Raw genomic sequence first — 24,757 nt, 5'->3', positions numbered from 1 at the left:
CACCTGAGCATTTGCCCTGGGATCTGAAACCTGGTAGATGATGTAAGATTGGTGATGCCTATTAGAAATAATATTTACCTGGTTGATATGACTATATTCCAATTGTGGTCTTAATATAATTGAGATTATTGAACAAGCATCCTAATAGGTACACACAAAATGAAGGGATTTTTGCACATATACATTGCATACACTGCATCCAGTGTGTGTGTGTGCATGAGCGTGTGTGCTGAGGCTAAGAGATGTTAAAAAACCATGGGACGCCTGGGTGGCTCAGTTGGTTAAGCAGCTGCCTTCGGCTCAGGTCATGATCCCAGCATCCTGGGATCGAGTCCCACATCGGGCTCCTTGCTCAGCCGGGAGCCTGCTTCTCCGTCTGACTCTGCCTTCCACTCTGTCTGCCTGTGCTCGCTCTCGCTCGCTCTGACAAATAAATAAAATCTTTAAAAAAAAAAAAAAAACAAAAAAAAACAAAAAAAAACCAGCCCAGGGTAAAACAGCCAGTAACTGCCGGAGCCACCATTCTTTGCTCATTTCTTTAATTCTCTGCTCCTATTGAACACTCTTCCTCCCCTTCTGTAATTGAGCAGAAGAGTCAGTTCTTCGAGACATGTTTCAGTGTTTGAAAGAGGATCTGTGCTCAGTATCTCCTTAGCTATCAGCTCAGCTATCCGCCATCACTCCTTCCTACAGCCTACAGTTTGCAGATGACCATCCCATACTTTCAATTATAGGCAACCAATATTACTGTACCTAAAAAGGAGAGAAGACTTTTTCCTTTCATTGTCCTAATATGAGAAGTGAAGTCACTTCAGCCGAGTGTGTGGTAGGGGAACTTGATCTCAGACAAAGTCTTCAGATGCTCTTGTCACAGACCCCATGCTCCCCATTGCTGTGGGGGAAAGCGGCTAACAGAGTTCAGATTTCTACACACCTGGAGGAGGAAACTATATTAACATACAGGGCTGCATGTCCAGGAGTAGATTCTTATTCTAGACCAGGGGGTTTCTCAGGGACACCAGGACATTGGGGGGATGGAGGTGACCTCACTCCCCTACTGAGGCCTGCTGATCATTGACAGTTGCTGAGTGGGAATTCAGCCAAGACCTCTGGCTTCTCTGGGGTGAGCTGTAGGGGGAATGATGTGGGCGCAGTGCTGCGGCATCAGGGACAAGCCACCGGGACGAGTACCTACACCTTGTGTTTAAGTGGCACTGTAACCTATACCCAACAGTGAAACTTTAACCTAAGGTTTGAGACAGAATCCATGCCTGGGCTTGCTGTTACTGCTGACACAACATGCCCTCCCATTTAGAGTTACCTGAATGGAGAGTCAGTTTAAGTCAGCGTCCACTGGGGGGATAATTACACAGCAGGCTGCTGTTTACTGGGTTCTTACTATGTGTCTGAAACAGATAAAACTGTAAACAGTGTCTTACAAATGCTATTATTACCCTCTTTCACATTTAAGGCTGCTGGCCTCAGATCAAATGCAAGGCTGCAGAACTCTCGCGTGGCAACCACCAGATTCTGAGGACACCTGCACCTGAACACTTAACCAGACCACCCTGCTCCCAAAGTGTAAAGATGGACAATGTGGAAGGCCGGAGAGAGAAATATTTAGGGCTCTGGGTGCATTATCAGAACGCTCAGCTCACCTAGTCCAGTGGCCCCCGTGGCACTTAAGGAAGCTCAAACTTAAAGCGAGTGACTGGGTTCTGGTCTGAGTCAAGAGGAACATCAGAAAGCGAGACTGTTCATTCGAAGGTGTGCACATATGTGTGCGCACATGCGCACACACACACACACACACTCCCACACACGTATTGTTGGATGATTTGCTCTTCTCTCTTACATGCCCTAGATGTAGATTGTCACGATGCAAATCTGTCACACAAAGTTCTCAAATAAACACACTGTCATATACACAAAGCACTCACAATGCACAGAATCATTCAAAGCACTGACAAACAACATATAATAGAAATGCAGACATACAGGTACTTTCAGACAGTCACAGATATTCAAATCAGAACACACAGAATCACACAAAAAATACACAGACAATATAGATGTAATACCTAAGGCACACACATTGCTCAAAGATTTCTAGTCTTGCCTGATTGATGCACATCCAGGTAGAAATTTTCTGTGCGTGTCAGTGACACACCGGAATAGAAATATACAGAACACATGCACCTAGTCTTATATTACACACACACACACACACACGCACACACACACAGGGGCAGAACCCTGGCCCCTTCTGTCCTAATGCCAGCCCTCCCTAAGCTCAAATACCTTCTCTTCTGGGCTATTAGGTTAGTCCTTGCTTTCTGTTCAAGAGATCCAGGAACCAAAGGACGAGATATTGCCTCCCAGGCCTGAGGACCTTTACAGACTGTCTATTTACCAGCAACAGAACCATGAGCAGAAGGTTATTATTTTAGAACAGAAAGAAAACACAGGGGGAAAGACACTCAGTATCTTCAATAAACAAACAGTCATCATGAGCTAATTGAAAAAATTCTTGCTGGCCTCCTGGGGAGAAGCCTGCGCAGGGGCCAGAGGGGCTGAGCCCCTGGAGCACTGGGAACAATGTCTCAGATGTCAGTGACACTGTAAGCTCCCTTCTGTCTGATCTAGTGGTTCTCTTTGGCAGGAGGGCTGAAGTCATTCTGGGCCTCTTAAGTATAAACAGAGATAGGGGAAGTCTGTCCCTATATCACAGAGCAAGGCTCTCATGCAAGCCTCCTCTGAAGCTCACAGATCCCCCCACTACCTGGAGAAGCTCTGTTGGGCAATGGCTGTGCCTTGCTCAGAAGGTGGAATGGAAAGATGGGCCCCATGGGATCTTGACAAAGAATCCTAGAAACGAGTTTGGACTCTACCAATTACTTGTGAGCTTCTGAACAATTCTGTTCTACAACATTCAGTCTGTAAGTGTAAAGTGGGAATAGTGGGATTGAAATAGTACCTTCCTCATGAGGTTGTTCTGAGGATGAAATGAGGCAATCTGCTTAGAGTTCTTATCACTTGTTGATACATGAAAATGTTCAATATATGTGAGGGTTTGTCACCAATAACTTTTTTTTTGTATGTGCCTTTTTTTTCCCCCAGCGTAACAGTATTCATTATTTTTTCACCACACCCAGTGCCCCATGCAATTCGTGCCCTCTCCAATACCCACCACCTGGTCCCCCCAACCTCCCACCCCCCGCCCCTTCAAAACCCTCAGATTGTTTTTCAGAGTCCATAACTTTTTAAATTTCAGAGCACTTGAGCATCATATTATTAAATCAATACATTCATTCATTCATTTGTTCTTTTAAAAAAATATTTATTAAAGACTTCATAAAGGTGACAATCTAGCCTATGGAACACAGCAATAAATAAAATAGGAATACATCATCTAGCAGGGCTTACATTTTAAGGACAGGAAGCAAACAAAACCCAAAACAAATTGGTGCACAACAAAACAAAAATCAAAATGGTAAAATCCATGACATGGTAATTGATAGAAAGTGTCATGGAGTACAACAAAGCAAAGAAGGGGCATGGAGCAGTTTGGATTTATCTATCTATCATCTATTTATCTATCATCTATCTATCTATCTATCTATCTATCTATCTATCTATGTATTTTAGTAATCTCTAAACCCAAGTGGGGCTCAAACTCACAACCCCAAGATTAAGAGTCACCTGCACTCTGACTGAACCAGCCAGGTATACTAGCTCAGATTTACATAGTGTGTCAAAGTGGGTGTCCAGGGAAGGTGAAATATGATTTTAAAAATAGTTGATTAGAATGGTAATGTTTCCATTAACCTTCCATTATCTGATGAAGAAACCTTACACATCAGCAAAGAATTTATTAATTCTATAGAAAATTGACTAATAATGCAAAATCCACATTTTGCCCTACTATTCTCACATTTTTTAAAATATAATTTTTTATTTTTTATAAACATGTATTTTTATCCCCAGGGGTACAGGTCTGTGAATCACCAGGTTTACACACTTCACAGCACTCACCAAAACACATACCCTCCCCAATGTCCGTAATCCCACCCCCTTCTCCCAAACCCCCTCCCCCCAGCAACCCTCAGTTTGTTTTGTGAGATTAAGAGTCACTTATGGTTTGTCTCTCAACTCACATTTATAAATTTGCCAACACTGTAACTGCTAAGATGGCTGCCTCAGATATTCTCTTTCTCTCAAAATGCACAATTTTCTAGGTCCCGCTCAAGACTCTCAGTCCAGAAGCTTCCTAAATCATCAATCTTTAAACACATACATCTGCCCCCAGATATGATAAGGCTCATTCACTCTACCCCCAAAAGTTGACTTTTCTCTTTGCCCAATTGTCTGGCATAGATCCGGACACAAAGAAGGGACTCAATAATCATTGAAATCAGTAGATCAGCTCCCTTCCTACAGAAAAGAGGGGAAAAACATTAAGCCAGAATCCAACGCTGGCAACACCAAATGCTGGCGAGATTGTGGAGCAATAAGAAGTCTCATTCATGGCTGGTGGGAATGCAAAATGGTATGGTCATTTAAGAAGACAGTTTGGCTCTTTCTTTTAAAAAATACACTCTTGTATGGTCCAGCAGTTACACTCCTTGGTATTTACCCAAGTGAATTAAAAACTTATATGCACACAAAACCCTGAACAGATGTGTATAGTAATTTTATTCATAATTGCCCAAACTTGGAAACAAACAAGATGCCATTCAGCAGGTGAATGAATGCCTTGGGGCATCTGGATGGAGATTCACAGAGTGCCTAACTTGGTCTTTCCTGGCTGTTATAACAGAATACCACAGACTGAGTGACTTATGAACAACAGAAATTTATTTGTCACACTTGGGTTGCTGGCAGATTGGGTGTGTAGTTTGGACCTGTTCCCTATTTCAGAGACAGCCATCTTCTGGTTGTGTCCTCACGTGATGGAAGCAAGGGTACTCTCTGGGATCACTTTTATAATCCCACTCATGAGGGAACCAACATCATGACCTGATCACCTCCCAAATGCTCCATCCCCAAATACCATCACATTGGTGACATATCAATTTTGGAGGACACATTCAGTCTATAGCATATATTTATGAAGCAGCAGATTAGAACAATTTCTTCTGAGCATTTCACATTATTTCAGTTGTTTTGAATGGTTTCCCATTTCATGTTAAACTAGGTAATACTGCTACCAAGATGACTTATCTCGTTTTCCTTTTCTCTGAATTTTTTTGGATGTATTTTTAAAGGCTATTTTCTATAATTTTTTTTTTTCAAAATAAGAAACTTTAGAGTCCTTGCACCTCTTTCTCAGCATTATTTCAGCCTTAAGTTTTTTTGTTTCTAAGACTTCTGGATTCTGGTTTCTTGTTAGGTTAAGCCAAGTGAAACCTGAGATCATAATTCTCTCCTCCCTCAGGTTAGGGCTTGATTTGCCTACATTCTTCTCTGTATGACTAGCTCATTCAAGTGGCCTCTTGCTCACAGCTAGAACACTCATGGCATGTCTAACAGTGCTTTTGCTTCTTCATAGTTTTGTTCAGAACTGTGGTTAGTAACTGTTTCTCACCATCTCAACATTCAGAACTCTGTAAGTTCTATAAGCACTCAGAACTCTAAGTAATAAAATAATTGATACCAGGCATTGCCCTTAATACAGACTCTCAAAATAGAATCCTGGGATGGAGTTGCTCATATCTTTGAAAAACATTATATCACTTTCATAATAAGAGGGACAATTGAAGACTGCTAATCTTCGGGATATAATAACATTCCATATCTTCAAATTCTCACTGGTTGTGGCTAGAAATGGAAAAAAGAGATGGAAGGCAAAGCATCAGAAGATCAAGTGACCATGGCATAAAGACACTAAGACAATAACAATCATCACAGTGTTTAGTGTTTATGGAGTGGGATAGCTGATTCTTCTGTCCAAACAGTGTGACCAAACAATCAAAAAACCTAAGGTTTTAAATAAGGACAAGCATCAGAGGGCATCTAGATCACCATAAATAGAAACCTTTCTCAGGGTGGCTGTGGTTGAGAATCAGGCCAAAAGCACATTGTAAAGGATTGTCATGTTAAAATATGAATTAAATGCTGACACCCCCAGTTTTCTCACACTAATATAAAGGCATTGGTTGTGAAAAATATTAATTCTTACCTCATAAAAATCTTGGAAGAAAGGCTTTTAACTTATTTCATGTTATCATGATGTGGTGGTTTCCTTAGATTTTTTAAGTAGATGCTATTTATCAGATTTGGTTCCATTTTATGAGCGTTTTATTACAAGCAGGTTCTGAATATATTGAACAGATTTTTGCACTTGTTGAGATAATTATATAATCATAATAGTTTTGTGTTATTGTGATGAATTACATTGATTTTTCCCTAATATTTAGTCATCCCTACATATGTAGAATGCATCCCACTTGATCATGTTATATTACTCTTTTTATGTATTGCTAGATTTTTCTAATATTTTGTTATGACATTTGCATTCATGTTCAAGAGACAAGTTTATCTGTAATTTTCCTTTGCCAAGGTTATGTTGGACTCATAAAACAAGCTGGAATCTATCTTTTTTTATTGATTTGTATGAGTTCTTCACATATTTTTGGAATTAACACCTTATCAGACATATGATTTGCAAATATTTTTCCCATTCAGTAGGTTGCCATTCATTGTGTTGATGGTTTCCTTTGCTGTGCAGATGTTTTTTAGTTTGATGTATATTCTTATTTTCATTGCCTTTTCTTTTGGTGTCAAATCCAAAAAATTTATCACGAAGACCAATGTCCAAGAGCTTATCACCAGGAGTTTTGTGGATTCATGTCTTATGTCTAAGTTTTATTTGAGTTAATTTTTGCATATGGTGTAAGATAGTGATCCAGTTTCATTCTTTTGCATGTAGCTTCCCAGTGTTCCCAACACTGTATATTGAAAAGACTGTCCCTTCCCCATCTTTTGGTCTTGGCTCCTTCATCATAATAACTGGTCATATATACATGGGTTAGTTTCTAGACTTTCTATTCTGTTCCATTGACCTGTGTCTGTTTTTATGCCAATCATAGCTTTGTAACAGTTTGAGATCATGAAATGTGAGGCCTCCAGGTTTGTTCTTTCTCAGATTTCTTTGGCTATTCAAGATCTTTTGTGGTTCTATACTAATTTTAATATTCTTTCTTCTAGTCTGTGAAAAAGCTATTGGGATTGCATTAAATCTATACATTGCTTCTGCTTCAGATTCTCTCTCCCTCTCCCTCCTGTGCTCTCTCTCTCTCAAATAAATAAATAAAAATTTAAAATATATATATATTTAAAAAACAAAACAAAAAATATATTGCTTTGGCAAGCATGGACATTTTAGCAATATTGATTCTTCCAATCCATGACCAGAAAATATCTTTCCATTTATTTGTGTCTTCTTAAATTTCTTACATCAGTGTCTTACAGTTTTCAGTGTACAGATCTTTCACCTTTTTGCTTAAATTTATTCCTAGATATTTTATTCTTTTTGATGCAATTATAAATGGGTTTTTTAACAATTTTCTCTTTCCGATAACTTGCTGTTAGTGTATAGAAACACAATATAGTTCTTGTATTTTTATTTTGTATCATGCACCATTACCAAATTAATTTATTGGTTATAACAGCTTTTGGGTAGAGTCCTTAGGGTTGTTTTTTTAAATTGTGTTATGTTAGTCACCATAAAATACATCATTAGGGATATATATATATATATATATATATATATATATATATATATATCGTGTTATCTGTCAATAGTGACAGTTTTACTTTTTCTCTTGCAGTCTGGATGCCTTTTTCTTGCCTAATTGCTCTGGTTGGGACTTTCAATACTATATAAGTGGTGAGAGTTAGCATACTTGTCTTGTTCCTAGTCCTAAAGGAAGTTTTCAGCTTTTTCCTATTGAGTACGATGTTAGCTGTGGGTTTGTATATATGGCCTTTATTATGTTGAGGTGTGTTTTCTCTATACCTGCTTTATAAAGAGATTTTTTTAAATCATAAATTAATGTTGAACAATCTGAGGGGTTTGTAGTGGTGGGGGGGGTGGGAGGTCAGGGTACCAAGTGGTGGGTATTATAGAGGGTACATATTGCATGGAGCACTGGGTGTGGTGAAAAAATAATGATACTGTTATGCTTAAAATAAATAAATTTTAAAAAATATATAAAAAAATAATAATATCATAAAAAATAATTAATGCTGAATCTTGTCAAATGCCTTTTCTGCATCTATTGACATGATCAAATGATTTTATGCTTTATTTTATTAATGTGGTATGTCACATTGATTGATTTTTGAAGGTTGAATCATTCTTGTCTCCTTGGAATAAATGCCACTTTGATCACGGTTTATGACCCATTTCATGTATTGTTGAATTCACTTTGCTAATATTTTGTGTAGAATGGATTTGTGATCAAGACAGTATGATACTGACACAGAAATAGACACACAGATCAATAGAACAGAATAGAAAATCCAAAAGTGGACCCACAAATATGTGGGTTTTGACAAAGCAGGAAAGAATATCCAATGGGGGGGAGGGAGAGATGGTCTCTTCACAAATGGTACTAGGAAAACCAGACAGCAACATGCAAAAAAATGAAACTGGACTACTTACTTACAGCATACAGAAAAATAAATAAAAAATGAATGAAAGATATAACTGTGAGACAGGAAGGCATCAAAATTCTAGAGAAGAGTAGTCAGTAACCTCTTTGACATCAGCCTTAGCAACTTCTTACTAGATCTGTATCCTGAGGCAAAGGAAACAAAAGCAAAGGTAAACTATTGGGACTATATCAGAATAAAAAGCTTCTTCACAGTGAAGAAAACAATCAACAAAACTAAAAGGCAACCTATACAATGAGAGAATATATTTGCAAACAGTGTATCTGATGCCCTTCAATGGATGAATGGATAAGGAGGATGTGGTCCATATACACTATGGAGTATTATGCCTCCATCAGAAAGGATGAATACCCAACTTTTGTAGCAACATGGACGGAACTGGAAGAGATTATGCGGAGTGAAATAAGTCAAGCAGAGAATCAATGATCATATGGTTTCACTTACTTGTGGAGCATAACAAATAACATGGAGGACATGGGGAGATGGAGAGGAGAAGGGAGTTGAGGGATATTGGAAGGGGAGGTGAACCATGAGAGACTATGGACTCTGAAAAACAACCTAAAGGTCTAAAGGGGTGGGGGCTGGGAAGTTGGGGGAACAAGGTGGTGGGTATTAGGGAAGGGACGTATTGCATGGAGCACTGGGTGTGGTGCAAAAACAATGAATACTGTTATGCTTAAAAGAAATTTTTAAAAATTAATTAATTAATTAACTTAAAAAAAACCCAACTGTATGTTAGTTACATCCCAATAAAACTGCAAGTGAAAGCAAAGAAATAAGAAAGAAGCATGAGTGCCTTTGAACAACAGAGATATTTCCATTGAGATCTTTCCCTAATTATCTTAATTGAAATAAACCACACCAGAGAAAACTTCCCACACAAGTCTATTTCACAGCAAAATTTAACATGGAAAGACTACTTTTCTTCATCTTCATTTTTCAGAGCATTTTCCTTCAGAAGAATAAGCTTTTTCCACCCAGTTACTGTCTAAAGGATGGGAGACCAGGGTGACATCTGTTCTATTCCAATGTGTCCAGAAGGGATGATTCTTTATAGATGGTCCATGTTTCATTATCTACAAGGCTTTTAAGGAGAATAGGTTCTTTCATCTGTGTTGGAAAATTTTGGCAGGATATACTTCCTGGGTCATATCATATTGATTACCTATAACAATTCCCAGCATTGGTATAGTTGTTTAGTTTCAGTTGATTCAGCTACATTTGTTGCCCTGAATCAGTTAATCCAAGTGTTCTCAACCTCGGCTGCACATTAGAATCACCTGCCAGAAGTTTTGTAGTATATTTAGATTTTGGGAAACTGTGAGAAGTATTTAACCAGTCATCTACTCAATTAAGTAGAATTCTGCATGTCCCTATCTTAAACTTTGTAGCTAACTTGAGTTTTTGTAACTCTAGAAAAAAATGTTTTAAGAATTGAGAGTAAAACTAAGGAGAAAATTGCTAAAATATGGATTATCATTAATTTTTATACAACTATTTTAAGAGTATTCTAATTATCTGCACCACTAAGATTCATAAACATCTGAAACAAGTTCATATGAGGTCCACAGAAAGACTTGACATTTCCAAACCACAGCACATTTGACAGTTCCCAAAATTCTTCATCACGGGCATGAGAAAGGTAAAGAATGAGAAGACAGCTTATAAAAATGCCTAACAGATCCAAATAGCAAATAAATTTGAAGTCAAATGCCTTTTCCTTTAAAGAGGAAAGCATGAATTTTGTGTGTGTGTAGTCTCAAATATAAGGCAAAACTGTAACTGTTAAGGATAATTCCCACTCCAGATTTAGGAGTTTCGTGCTCTGAAGACAATTGAGATAATGGTGCTTCTGTATGTGCCAAGTCCCAAGACTTAAGGAAACCTAAAGAGGCATAAAATAAAGTTAAAAAAGAAGTTGGTTTACAGAACACAGATGGTTACAGCAAATACCACTCATTGTGTCTGTGCGTGGTGGTTTAAATGAACTCACTGGGTTTAGGAAGAGTCAGCGGGAAGAACTGTCAAAGCAGGTCACCTGGAAACAGGAAAGTGGAGTGGGTGCCAGCAACAAGCATGGTCCTCTGCATAGTAATCCAAAGAGGAATGTCTGGCAGTGCCATTTGGTGAACTAAGAGAGAAGGGGAGGTGATTGTCACTTGGAGAAAAATATTTCCCTCCTAAAAAGCCTCCCCAGAGCCTCTTTCATTTCCCTGTTCCTCAGGCTGTAGATGAAGGGGTTTAGCATGATGTACACCACTGTGTACATCACTGAAGCAATTATGTCTTTGTCATGGGAGTTGTTTAATGATGGAAAAATGTGCATAACCATGATTGTCCCATAGAATAGAAATACCACAGAGAGGTGGGAGCCACAGATGGACAAGGCTTTACAGATCCCATTAGTAAAAGGAACCCTCACGATGGAGACCCCAATGTGGACATGAGACCAGCATGCCAGCCAGTGGTATAATGACTCCCAGTGCCCCCACAGTGAAGTTGACCAGCTCATTGATGAAAGTGTCAGAGCAGGATAATTTGAGCAGAGCAGCAAGGTCACAGAGGAAATGGGGTATATATAGTGTTATCAGCATAGAAGGACAGCCAGGCCAGGCTGACATTGTGGGACAATGTGGGACACTGCACTGCTGCATGAGAATAGCCAGGACACAGCCTGGTTGAGATTCACAGGTTTTACATGACGGTGGTGTAGTGTAGAGGATGGCAGATGGCCACATACCTGTCATATGCCATCACTGCGAGAAGCAGGTTTTCAAAGCAGCCAAAAAATATGAAAAAAATATGTCTGTGTTACACACCCTGCATAGGGAATGGATTGATCCTGAGTATGCATGTTTATCAGCATCTTTGGGACAGTGACAGATAAGAAGGAGACATCAGTGAAGGCCAGATGGCTGAGGAAGAAGTACATGGGGGTGTGGAGGCGAGAGTCCAGCCTGATGAGCAGGATGATGAGCAGGTTCCCCAGCACCGTGGTCAGGTACATGCCCAGGAACAGGACGAAGAACACTCCCTGCTGCTCTGGCCAGATGGGGAACCCAGGAGGAGGAACTCGGACACGCTGCTCTGGTTCTCCCTCCTCATTCCCCTCTTCTGTCTACTGGGGGTGAAGGAATAGGGAAATGTCAGAGACTTTGGAAGCTGATAATATCCACAATGGGCTTTCTTATTTTCTCTTGAAAACAAAACAAAAAAAACCCAAAAACTAAAACAAAAAACTGCCTGGATTTCTGTCATACACTAGTGTCGCCAAAGCACAAGACTGATCCTCAATGCCCCAAATGATTCCTTTTGGTGGAAATGAAAACAAAATTATTATTATTTTTTTAAATTTATTTATTTATTTATTTATTTATTTGTCAGAGAAAGAGAGTGAGCACAGGCAGACAGAGTGGCAGGCAGAGTCAGAGGGAGAAGCAGGCTCCCTGCAGAGCAAGGAGCCCAATGTGGGACTCGATCCCAGGACGATGGGATCATGACCTGAGCCAAAGGCAGCTGCTCAACCAACTGAGCCACCCAGGCATCCCTATTATTTTTTTTTTTTAGAAAGGGAGGGAGGAGAGGAGCAGAGAAAGAGGGAGACAGACTCTCAAGCAGGCTTCATGTCAAGAAAGGAATCTGATTAGTCTCCATGTATTTTGGTTCTTTTCAAACTTCCTTTTGTGGTTGAGTTCTAGCTTTAGAGCATTGTGGTCTGAAAATATGCAGGAAACAGCATCCTTCTAAAGAATGAATGGGTCAACCGGGAAATTAAAGAAGAATTGAAAAAAATCATGGAAACAAATGATAATGAAAATACAACGGTTCAAAATCTGTGGGACACAACAAAGGCAGTCCTGAGAGGAAAATATATAGCGGTACAAGCCTTTCTCAAGAAACAAGAAAGGTCTCAGGTACACAATCTAACCCTACACCTAAAGGAGCTGGAAAAAGAACAAGAAAGAAACCCTAAGCCTAGCAGGAGAAGAGAAATCATAAAGATCAGAGCAGAAATCAATGAAATAGAAACCAAAAAAACAATAGAACAAATCAACGAAAGTAGGAGCTGGTTCTTTGAAAGAATTAATAAAATTGATAAACCCCTGGCCCGACTTATCAAAAAGAAAAGAGAAAGGACCCAAATAAATAAAATCATGAATGAAAGAGGAGAGATCACAACTAACACCAAAGAAATACAAACTATTATAAGAACATACTATGAGCAACTCTACGGCAATAAATTTGACAATCTGGAAGAAATGGATGCATTCCTAGAAACATATAAACTACCACAACTGAACCAGGAAGAAATAGAAAGCCTGAACAGACCCATAACCAGTAAGGAGATTGAAACAGTCATTAAAAATCTCCAAACAAACAAAAGCCCAGGGCCAGACGGCTTCCCGGGGGAATTCTACCAAACATTTAAAGAAGAACTAATTCCTATTCTCCTGAAACTGTTCCAAAAAATAGAAATGGAAGGAAAACTTCCAAACTCATTTTATGAGGCCAGCATCACCTTGATCCCAAAACCAGGCAAGGATCCCACCAAAAAAGAGAGCTATAGACCAATATCCTTGATGAACACAGATGCGAAAATACTCAACAAAATACTAGCCAATAGGATTCAACAGTACATTAAAAAGATTATTCACCACGACCAAGTGGGATTTATTCCAGGGCTGCAAGGTTGGTTCAACATCCGCAAATCAGTCAATGTGATACAACACATCAATAAAAGTAAGAACAAGAACCATATGAAATGGGCAGAGGACATGAACAGACATTTCTGCAAAGAAGACATCCAGATGGCCAACAGACACATGAAAAAGTGCTCCATATCACTCAGCATCAGGGAAATACAAATCAAAACCACAATGCGATATCACCTCACACCAGTCAGAATGGCTAAAATCAACAAGTCAGGAAATGACAGATGCTGGCGAGGATGCGGAGAAAGGGGAACCCTCCTACACTGTTGGTGGGAATGCAAGCTGGTGCAACCTCTCTGGAAAACAGCATGGAGGTTCCTCAAAATGTTGAAAATAGAACTGCCCTATGACCCAGCAATTGCACTATTGGGTATTTACCCTAAAGATACAAACGTAGTGATCCAAAGGGGCACGTGCACCCGAATGTTTATAGCAGCAATGTCCACAATAGCCAAACTATGGAAAGAACCTAGATGTCCATCAACAGATGAATGGATCAAGAAGATGTGGTATATATACACAATGGAATACTATGCAGCCATCAAAAGAAATGAAATCTTGCCATTTGCGACAACATGGATGGAACTAGAGCATATCATGCTTAGCGAAATAAGTCAAGAAGCGGAGAAAGACAACTATCATATGATCTCCCTGATATGAGGAAGTGGTGATGCAACATGGAGGCTTAAGTGGGTAGGAGAAGAATAAATGAAAGAAGATGGGATTGGGAGGGAGATAAACCATAAGTGACTCTTAATCTCACAAAACAAACTGAGGGTTGCTGGGGGGAGGGGGTTAGGGAGAAGGGGGTGGTATTATGGACATTGGGGAGGGTATGTGTTTTGGTGAGTGCTGTGAAGTGTGTAAACCTGGTGATTCGCAGACCTGTACCCCTGGGGATAAAAATATATGTTTAGAAAAAATAAAAAATTATATTAAAAAAAAAAAAAAAAAAAAGGAATCTGACACAGGGCTCCATCCCACAACCCTGAGATCATGACCTGAGCTGAAATCAACAATCAGATGCTTAACTGACAGAGCTACCCAGGCCCACCAAGGGTAAAATCATTCTAATTTGTTTTTAACCAACCATGTTCCTGGCATTGTGTTACCAGCTGGAGATACAAAAATAAATAGGTCACACAGGCCATCTTTCCCCAGGATGCTGATCCTCAACAGAACACCTGACAGAGGCCAGACTGAAGGTATGGGTTTATAGCCAGATGGTTCATGTTGAGAACCCAGCTCCACCACTTGCTGGCTATATGACTTATGGAGCTACACCTCTCTTGGCCACATGTGATGCTTCTGTAATGTAAAGATACCAATATTACACATTCATAAAGGTTAATAAGAGAACTCTAATTCTGTACATATTAGCCTCCAAGTACAGTCCTATATAAAATAAACACATGAAGTTTTATAGATTATTCTTATTACAAGATAAGTATCCAAATAAAACCAGGATCAAATTCAAGGATTTCATGAAATAACATTATGAGATGGTCAACACGAAGAACCAAGTAGCTGATCTAAAACCTGTGTTAACTTGTCTGAGTGCGCATACCCTCAGAGGGGTCCCTGAGTTCATATCCTATCACTGGGGGTAAATTCCCTGGTGGAACTTGACTTAATGCATGTTCAATTTTTTTTGTGAAAAATAAATCTTACTTTAGTTCTCCATCTCTTTCCATCTGTGTCTGGTGCTTGAAGCTGATTCAGGTCTCAGTTTTTATGGGTAGGAAGATACCTGAGACACGAGACCCAGGATCTGGATGTGAGAAATACTGAAGGACTGGAGGTGTCTGTCAGATTTCACAGTTATGTGATTTACCATCACCGTTTCCTAGTATCTTCCTAGATCTTCACACTTAGAATAATTGACACTTAAAGAACACTGTGTCAGACAAATATGTTTTTGCACTATTGCCTTGCTAAATATTTTTTCACAGTCCTACAAGGTAGGTGTTATCATAACTTTACCACACACATACTCAGGAGGAGTGAGAAACCAGCATGATCACATAGTAACTGCTATAGTCACAATTCTCTCTCATGTGTTTTTTTAAAAATTTATTGGAATCTCTGTTCCTATAACCATACTCTTCCTTTCTCTCTTTAATTAGACAAAAGAGTCAAGATCTTAAAAAATATTACTTCAGGATTTAAAGGAGTCCTGCTCAGATAACTGTGGCCAATGATTCCAAAAGCCCATTAGTTGGTAAAATACTTTCATATTTCTTCAATTTCTCTCAATCCATCAGTGTTTATTTTGTGTCTAAGAAATAGAGAAGACAGTGAGGGTTTTTTCCCTTTCATTTTATTAACAGGAGTAGAGAAATCGCTTGCACAATGTCACATAGATATTCCATAGTAAAGACTGCTCTTAAGAGTAGATTTTCACAAAATCTTTTTGCTAGAGAGAGAATTTACTGGAGGGGCTGAAATATAAGCCCTGACAGTTGTTTGTTTTCTGTGTTTTGTTTGTTGTAACACAAGTGCCTGGCTTAAGCTTTGTTGAAGCATCCATCTCAGAGGCATAGGCTCCCTTGAATAAGTACTTGGCCAATACATGACCAGATAAATAGCTAAGCCACTTCTCCCCACGGAGGTTTCTTTGATTTCAACATCTTGCTTGATTTCTATAATGAACCATTTGGACAACTTGTCTCTTCTCTTCCCTGTACTTCATATTTACCCTCTTATTTTTTTATTTTTTTTTGTATTTAATACTTTTAAAAATATTTTATTTATTTATTTGCTAAAGACAGTACATAAGCAAGGGGAACAGCAGAGGAAGAGAAAAAAGCATGCTCTCTGTGGAGCAGGGAGCCTGATAACAGGTCTTGATCCCAGGAGCCTGGGCTCATGACCTGAGCTGAAGGCAAATGTTTAACCAACTGAGCCACCCAAGTGCCCTTATATTTAATTTTTTTTTTACTTAATCAATTATCTGCTTTATTAGAAAATCATGCGTTGTTGTCATCGTCATTGATATCATCATGCATCTTTTGAAGTCAATTTACATTTGTAAACCCGAGCCTTAGCTGTCAGCAGGACTCCAGCCCTATATCTCAGGGTAATTTTTTTTAATTAAATTTATTTACTTTCAGCATAACAGTATTCATTTTTTTTTTTTCACTACACCCAGTGCTCCATGCAATCCGTGCCCTCTATAATACCCACCACCTGGTACCTCAACCTCCCATACTTTCAGGGATCATTTCTATAGTTTGTTACACTCTTATGCTTTAAATTCACCAATAACGCACAGGCTGTCAAAACTCTAGACCCCCACTCTCAGCCACAATAAAAGTAGAACCCCAGGCCTGCACTCTTTTCTCTCTACTATGACCTCACTGTGTAGCCTCACACGTGCTGTGTGATTTCCAGGTCTTGTAAATAATAAAGCCCAATTTTCAAAATATCCCTGATGGTTGCTGCTAAAAACCATCTTTCAAGCAAAACAAAACCCACAAGGGCCAGTCCAACCACAACACTTGGGTATTGATGGGCTGAAACTGGTACAAAACAGGAGTGAAACTACAGTCAAATGTTAAAATACCCATATGGTTGGTAGAGGAACTTAACATTCACATTGTTGTATGTCTGACAGTAAATGCTTGTTCCAGACCAGGAAGTTGCTGGGTGCCCTTGGCTGGCCTGGTTCAGGGGCTATGAGGAGGGGACAGGTACTTCACCCTTCTGCCGAGGTCTGGCTTCTCACTGAAAGCTTCCAGGTCAGACTTAACCCAGGATCTCAAACATCTCCTGCAGGAGACCCAGAGCATCTCAAGAAACCACAGAGCTACAATTGGAAGGGAAGGGAACAGATAAGATAGGATAAGAAAGATAAGATAAGATGAGATAAGATGAGATGAGATGAGGTGCTTTGGCTTAATCAGCACAATGCATGAAAGAGACGGGATGGGAAATGCTCAGTATTGAAGAGGGGAAGCTTCTGCCTGGAACTTGGGAGAGAGCCTTGGGAGAGGGCCTAACTTTCCTGTCCTCTTACCAGATGGTGTCTCCGGAACAGTCAGGAAGTACAGAGTCAGGTGTCTCAGCCCCCATGAGCCTATAATTTACTAAGTGTTTATGATGTGCCTAGTACTTGTTGAGCAGCTTACAAACAGTACCTTACAGCAATGAACATTATTCCCATTTGACAGCATCAGAGAGGCCACACCCAAGACCACAAAACTATTAAGCGGGGAAAAAGACAAAGATTTGGGTGTGAATTTTTGTGATACCAGAAATGAGCATTTAATTTCTGAACTGTGTTACCAAAATTGAAGAAGAGTGTCAAAAATATTGCACTTGCAGGGGCCCACCTACTCTATGGAAATCCTACTGTATGGAAATAACTGGCCCCTACCAGTTATTCAAAGTGGGTTTGCTGGGTTGGTTCTGGCCGCGGGCAAGTGAAGAGTCAGAATATGAGAATGTTAAACACAGACACATAAATGTTTGTATCTTGGTTTTAAGTCGCTATTCTACACATCTTCTATGTAAAGGAAGTTATGGGGTGAGTGTGTTGTACACAAAAGCACTCACACACTATCTCAGACACATACTTGCCAAAGGGAGATTTATAGCCTTTTCCAGCTTATACTCAAACTAGGTAAATACAGTCAGGGTGTGAGTCAGCTCCATACACATCTATGCAAAATTCGCAAACAAAATACACCCTTACGTGTATGAACAACTGCACACACAGGACTATCAAGCACCCAATAGCCCACCCGTTGTAGTCACAAGCAGTCACATATATTCAAATTATAAGCAATATACAAGGTCTTACATACAAGTAACATAAATGCAAATAAAATAGGCATTCATGTGGCTAAGAGTAAATTTCCAGCATTCTCTGACTTATATATATCCTAGGTGAAGACATTCCTGTGAAAGTCAGTTATACACACATAAAGTCATACAATACACACACAGAGAACTGTGGAGATTTCGGGGCCCCTTCTGATATATGCCAGTGCTATGAGTTCAGATACTCTCTGCTTTGTACTGTTAACCTGAATCCTTACTTTCTGTCCTAAAGACCCAGGATCCAAGGAAAAACAGCAAACCTTGGTGGCCCACAGACTTTTACAGGCATTCGTATCTGTTTACCAGCCTCAAAATGATGTGCAAGAAGATCTCCTTTTATACATCAGAAAGTTAAAAAAAGAAGAAAGAAAAAGAAAGAAAGAAAGAAGAAAAGAAAACAAAGGAACCCCGAGGAAACAGGCCCAACTTCCTGACTAGAGAAGCCATCATCTTGGACTAATTGTTCAACTTCCTCCTGGCCCCTTGGGAAGGAGCACATATATATAGGTTCCAGGGGGCTGAGATACATACAAGTGAAGTCACAGGAGAAAGTGTCCGTAATGTCAGTGATAATTTGGGGCAGAGCAGGTCTCCAGATGGGAGGCACAAGCTTCCTCAGTTGCCCATGGCCTGTGCCTCATGAGTTCAGATTCTCTGGACAGTAGTACATGGCCCAGGCAGTATTGTGGATCTCAGCAGGCTTCTGCAGGCTCCACAGCACCTACAGAGGCCTCTATTAGAGCACAAAGGCTCTTAAAACGTACAGGTCTCCCCACCGCTCTGTGAGGTTCTGTAGGGTAGGGTCTGTCCAGGGTAAGGTCTGTCCCTCGTTCAAGAGTAGGGGGATTGAGTCTATGTATTCAGAGGGGAAAAAAAAAGATTCTGGGCTCTTTTTCTTACTAATAGGGCATACCTGAGCAAATTACCAAAAATATCTGTGACTCAGGTTCTTCAAAGTGGAAATAATAATAGTACTTTTTGTGTGAGTTTGAGGGATAGTTAAAAGAGCACATTGTGGAAGCTTAATAAATGTTAGGGTTTATTGTCACTGTCCTTGTATCACTAGAGATCAGCCACAGCACACAATAGGTAATTGGTAACTGCTGAATGACTTCATTTACTCATTCACTCAATCGCTTAACAAATAAATCATTAAGGCTCTTAAAAAAGGAAGACCCTGATATATGCTCTAGAGACAGAGTGGTGACATCAGCAACCAAAAAAAGAAAGAAAGAAAGAAAGAAAGAAAGAAAGAAAGAAAGAAAGAAAGAAAGAAAGAAAACTGCTATAAAAAAAGGAGCGTGAGGAGTGGGGTCAGGAATGCCAGAATGTGGGGCACCTGGGTGACTCAGTCAGTTTAAGTGTCTGCCTTCAGATCCTGATTTCAGGGTCTTAGGATTGAGCCCTGCCTAGGGCTCCCTGCTCAGCAGGGAGTCTGATCGTTCCTCTCCCTCTCACTTTGCCCCTCCACACTACCCACACGCTCTTTCTCTCTCCTCTCTCTCAAAAAATTAAATAAATCATCTTTTTAAAAAGTTAATCATCCCCATGACTACCTGGGGATAAACTTGGGGGTCTTTTCCTTTTTTAAGTTGCATGCACAGAGCTTAGAAAATTACCTAGCTTATAGTAGTCATGGTAAATAATTTTGTGAGCATGAGATATGAATTCATGTATTTATCTTTTTCCTTCTTAGAAGTGGAAGCTTTCAGTTTAGGAACAAGACAACACTCATTTTCCCAAATTAAAACTAATCAGGCAGATAGTGGCTATTCTCTCCACAAAAATCCAACTTACAGTGGAAAATTAAAATCTTCCTAGAATGGAGAAATGAGGTAACTTGATGATCTCCACTGGGCTCCCCTATTAATTTCTTGTCATAGGCAAAATCAAATGTAAGTTTATTTAAGTTTTAGCAAACCATCAAAAACACTTTATTCTAGCTACTGCATTAAGAAGGTAGGCATTCTGGACTTTCCAAAACTAAACATTAGAAACTTTATGGAGTATTTGTAGTTTTGGAAAATAATAGACAAGAAACAGGAAATAAGGAGCTGATTTATATCTCATTTACTTCAGTAGATAGAAACTGTGGGTTATAATTAAAAGCTAAACATGACGAAACTGAAATGGGTTGGGTCCTATAACATAACTGCTAATTTAAAGGGCAGTTGGGAGAATACAGGAAACATGGATAGTCAACACACAATTTTTCAAGATCTCTGACAAGGTCAGTGGGTGAAATAACACAATTAGGTGATTCTCACTAGGTGAAAAGGATTTTGTTTCTGAAAAGAATCCCCAGAGCCAATTTCATGTCTTTGTTCCTTAGGCTGTAGATGAAGGGATTCAACATGGGAGTGACCACTGTATACATCAGTGAGGCAATCATGTCTTTGTCATTAGAGCTACCTGATGAGGTGGAAAAGTATAGTGCCATAATTGTTCCATAGAATAGAGATACCACAGAGAGGTGGGAGCCACAGGTGGACAAGGCTTTGCAGATACCTTTGGTAGAGGGGACCTTCAGAATAGAGGCCCCAATGTGGCCATAAGAGACCAAGATACCACTCAATGGAAAAATGACAACCACAGCCCCTGCAGTAAATATGGCCAGCTCATTAAGAGAGGTGTTGGAGCAGGACAACTTGAGTAGGATGCGGAGGCTACAGAAAAAGTGGGGAATGATGTTGTCAGCACAGAAAGACACCTGAGTCAGGAGGAGGGTGTGCAAGAGGGCACTGCCACAGGAGAGAATCCAGGAGCCAGCCACCAGCAGCACACACAGGTCCTCCTTCATGATGGTGGTGTAGTGTAGAGGGTGACAAATGGCCACATACCTGTCATATGCCATCACTGCAAGAAGGATATTATCAACACAACCAAAGAGTAGATAAAAATACATCTGTGAAATACATCCAGGATAGGAAATGGACAAGTGCTGAGTCTGCATATTTCTCAGCATCTTTGGGACAGTGACAGATGAGAAAGAGATGTCGGTGAAGGCCAAGTGGCTGAGGAAGAAGTACATGGGGGTGTGGAGGCGAGAGTCCAGCCTGATGAGCAGGATGATGAGCAGGTTCCCCAGCACCGTGGTCAGGTACATGCCCAGGAACAGGGCAAAGAACACTTCCTGCTGCTCTGGCCGGATGGGGAGTCCCAGGAGGAGGAACTCGGACACGCTGCTCTGGTTCTCCCTACTCATGCTGCTTTTCTCTCCTGGGGGAATAAAAAGAAATGGGAAATGTCAGGCACTTAGAAATACTAAGCATAGCAATTACTGTGTGGTCACATTTCTCCAAGTGACTGTCAGTGTTCAGACAAGTATCGCCTCACACTCATCCAGTCTGGAGGGAGGGATACAAAGACATTTGTCTATATCCTGACATAATCACTTGGGGAAAGAATGCAACATCAGACTCTTCAATGGGTATAAGCAGATCATTCTTTTTTGCTGTTGTTTTTTTACACACATAGAGACACTGTGGTAGACACCAGGGAGAGTCATAGGTAAGACACAGTCCCTTCCTCTGGGGAGTCCACATTCCAGGGAGCAGCCTCACAGCCCTGATGAAGAGCCTGGCTCTGCAGCCAGACTGCTTATGAGCTTGTGTCTTGTTCTTGCTTCTCCTGATTGCTGCTCACCGGATCCATCTGTCTGTCTTTCTCTCACACATATGCATGCTTGCTACTTACAGCACTGAGAAGATTAAAGAAATGTTACATGTACAAAATAAGTCTTCAATACATAAACTCACTTCACACCATTAGGATAATTATTATAAAAAAAAAGAAAGAAAAAGAAAAGAGGAAAGGAAAGGAAAGGGAAGGGAAGGGAAAGTGGGAAGGAAGGAAGAAAACAAGTGATGAGGATGTGAAGAAATTGGAACACTTGCTGGTGGGAATGTAAAATGGTGCAGTCACAATGAAAAACACTATGGCAGTTCCTCAAAAAATTAAAAATAGAATTACCATATAACCCAGAAGTTCCAGTTCTTAAACAGTTATGTTAACACCCATGTTCAAAGCAGCATTATTCATAACAACCAAAAGATGGAAACAACCTGTGTCCATTGACAAATGAATGGATAAACACAATGTGGTATATATACCCAGTGGAATGGAAAGAAGGAAGTCCTGGCACATGCCTCAATGTGGATGAACCTTGAAGACATGCTGAGTACAATAAGCCAGTTACCAAATTATAAATACTGTATGACTCCACACACATGAGATCCTAGAGACAAAAAGAGAGACAAATTCATAGAGACAAAAAGTAGAATGGCAGTGACCAGCAGTTCCCTTCCCAGGGAAGGGAAGTGAGAAGTTATTGTTCAATGTATACAGTTTCAGCTTGGGAAAATAATAAAAGTTCTGGAAGTAGATGGTGGTGATGGTGTGAATGTACTTAATGGCACAGAACTGTATACTTAAAAATGATTTAAATGGCAATTTTTAATGTTATATATTTTACCACAATAAAAATGTTTTAAGTTAGAAGATATATAAATAAGAATTAATAAATTATTGACTCTAGGGGTATCTGGCTGGCTCTGTTGGTGGAACATGCCTCTCTTGATCTCAGTCAAACCCTATGCTGGGTATAGACATCACTTAAAAATAAAATCTTTTGGAGCATCTGGGTGGCACACTCAGTTAAGCATCTGACTCTTGGTTTCAGCTCAAGTCATCATCTCAGGGTCCTGGGATGGAGCCCTGATTCAGGCTCTGAGTTCAATAAGGAGTATGCTTGGGATTCCCTCTCTCCCTCTCCCTCTGTCTTTCTCCCAGCTTGTATTCTCCACCCCCCGCACCCGTCTCTCCAAAATAAATAAATAAATCTTTTTCAAACTCCTAATAAAATTTTTAAAATTTTATTCTTGCTTTTAAAAATTGTGTTATGTTAGTCACCATAGAGTGCATCATTAGTTTTTGATGTAGTGTTTTATGATTCATTGTTTGCATAATAACACCCAATGCTCCATGCAATACTTGCCCTCATTAAAACCCATCACCGGGCTAACCCATTCCCCCACCTCCTCCCCTCTAAAACCCTCCATTTGTTTCTCAGAGTCCGTAGTTTCTCATAGTTCATCTCCCCCTTTGATTCCCTACCCCCTTCATTTTTCCCTTCCTTCACCTAACATCCTCTATGCTATTCCTTATGTTCCACAAACAAGTGAAACCATATGATAATTGACTTTCTCTGCTTGACTTATTTCACTCAACATAATCTCCTCCAGTCCCATCCATGTTGATGCAAATGTTGAGTATTCATCCTTTCTGATGTCTGAGTAATATTCCATTGTATATATGGACCACATCTTTATCCATTCATCCATTAAAGGGTATCTTGGCTCTTTCCACAGTTTGGCTACTGTGGCCTTTACTTCAATGAACATTGGGTGCATATGGCCCTTCTTTTCACTACATCTGTATCTTCAGGGTAAATACCCAATAGTGCAATTGCTGAGTCATAGGGTAGATCAAGTTTTAATTTTTTAAGGAACCTCCACACTGTTTTTCAAAGTGGCTGTACCAGCTTGCATTCCCACCAACTGTGGGAGATGGTTCACCTTTCCCCACATCCTCTCCAACATTTGTTGTTTCTTGCTTTGTCAGTTTTTACCATTTTAACTGCTGTAAGGTGGTATCTCAATGTGGTTTAGATTTTAATTTCACTGATGGCTAATGATGATGAATATTTTTTCATGTGTCTCTTAGCCATTTGTATATCTTCTTTTATTTATTTGACACAAAGAAAAAGAGAACACAAGCAGTGGGAGTGGCAGGCAGAGGGAGAGGGAGAAGCCAGCTTCCTGCTGAGCAGGGAACCTTATGCAGGACTGGATCCCAGGACACTGGAATCATGACCTGAGCCAAAGGCAGTTGCTTAAATGAATGAGTCACCTCAGCACTCCTAAAAAAATTCTTTAAAAAAATAAATGAGTAAAGGGCACATTCAAAAGGAAGGTGACTAAATAGGGCACATGATGTGAGGAGTACTGAGTGTTATGTTCAACTAATGAATCATAGAATATTATATCAAAAAGGGCTGGAGGTAGGAGATTGGGGGAGCCAGGTGGTGGGTATTATGGAGGGCATGCATTGCATGGAGCACCAGGTGTGGTGCAAAAAACAATGAATTCTGTTATGCTGAAAAGGTGGGTATTATAGAAGGCATGGATTGCATGGAGCACTGGGTGTGGTACAAAAACAATGAATACTGTTATGCTGAAAATAAATTTAAAAAATTTAAAAAAAGAAATAAAAGTAAAAATTAAAAAGTTTAAAAAGAAGTGTAAGATAAACAGAAGAAAAAAATAAATAAATAAATGCTCAAAAGTCCTCAATTTAAATGTGTAAAAAGGCCATGTAATTTATTAAAAACAAACAAACAAACAAATTAATGATGCACTATACCTTTGCTAATTGAATTTAAATAAAACAACAACAATAAATAAATAAATAAATAAATAAATAAACTGACTTACTGTTTTGGCAGGATGAATGACCAAGATCATAGGTCAGGAATTAAAGAA

General features: G+C 39.7%; 1 protein-coding gene, 1 long non-coding RNA gene and 1 pseudogene across 3 annotated transcripts in view; all 3 read right to left on the bottom strand.

Annotated features, from left to right (window-relative positions):
• Positions 1-24,757, bottom strand: part of LOC309846545 — a 762,900-nt gene that overhangs the window by 355,498 nt on the left and 382,645 nt on the right. The window lies entirely within an intron of this gene.
• On the bottom strand, positions 10,835-11,784 carry LOC309846894 (olfactory receptor 1J4-like; annotated as a pseudogene). The gene has a single exon. The product of its transcript is annotated as an olfactory receptor 1J4-like (transcript).
• Positions 20,482-21,420, bottom strand: LOC309847234 (olfactory receptor 1J1-like; the record flags this gene model as incomplete). The annotated part of the gene is made up of 1 exon (XM_082697181.1): positions 20,482-21,420. The coding sequence occupies one exon, from the start codon at positions 21,418-21,420 to the stop codon at positions 20,482-20,484; it is 939 nt and encodes a 312-aa protein (XP_082553307.1).

This window comes from Mustela nivalis (assembly GCF_964662115.1).
Source record: "Mustela nivalis genome assembly, chromosome: 13".
Lineage (NCBI taxonomy): Eukaryota > Metazoa > Chordata > Mammalia > Carnivora > Mustelidae > Mustela > Mustela nivalis.
The sequence above is the reverse complement of the archived record's forward strand: the minus strand, read 5'-3'. Positions and strand labels throughout refer to the sequence as shown.